Source organism: Egretta garzetta, unplaced genomic scaffold (assembly GCF_000687185.1).
Source record: "Egretta garzetta isolate BGI_Z169 unplaced genomic scaffold, ASM68718v1 scaffold1037, whole genome shotgun sequence".
Taxonomy (NCBI): Eukaryota; Metazoa; Chordata; class Aves; order Pelecaniformes; family Ardeidae; genus Egretta; species Egretta garzetta.
The window spans coordinates 59,133-59,507 of record NW_009260362.1 but is presented as its reverse complement, the minus strand read 5'-3'; the positions used below and the strand labels follow the sequence as shown (position 1 = coordinate 59,507).

Sequence of the window (375 nt, the reverse complement as noted above, 5' to 3'; positions counted from 1 at the left end):
GCACAGCCGCGAGCCCAGGCTGCCCGTGTCGCGCAGGATCCGTATCCATGAGCTGCAGATAAACGACTCCGCCGTGGACTTCGCTGAGGACGTGGGGGTGAGGCTGACGGTGCAGAACGCCCGCATCCAGCTCAGTGCCGAGTGGGGAGCCCAGCTGGGCGCCATGTGAGTCCTCACCGGCACGGGGACGGGGAGCTGGGTGGCTCAGGGTGGCTCGGGGCCACCACTGTCCTCATGCTCACCCGCTCTGCCCCCAGCCAGGACAAGGGCTCCATCGAACTCCGCATGCGCGACCTGGCCGTGGCGACGGTGCTGGTAAACGTGGTGGATGGCAGCGGCCGCCCCCTGGGGTGGAGGGCCCGGTGCGGAGCCCCC

The 375-nt window shown here is 70.1% G+C and overlaps 1 protein-coding gene across 1 annotated transcript in view; it reads left to right on the top strand.

Moving 5' to 3' along the window:
- Positions 1 to 375, top strand: part of LOC104130020 (lipopolysaccharide-binding protein) — a 7,154-nt gene that overhangs the window by 497 nt on the left and 6,282 nt on the right. Inside the window, exons 2-3 of the mRNA XM_035898480.1 lie at positions 7 to 165; positions 258 to 362. Of these exons, the coding sequence (XP_035754373.1) occupies positions 7 to 165; positions 258 to 362 (264 nt within the window). The remainder of the gene's footprint in view (positions 1 to 6; positions 166 to 257; positions 363 to 375) is intronic.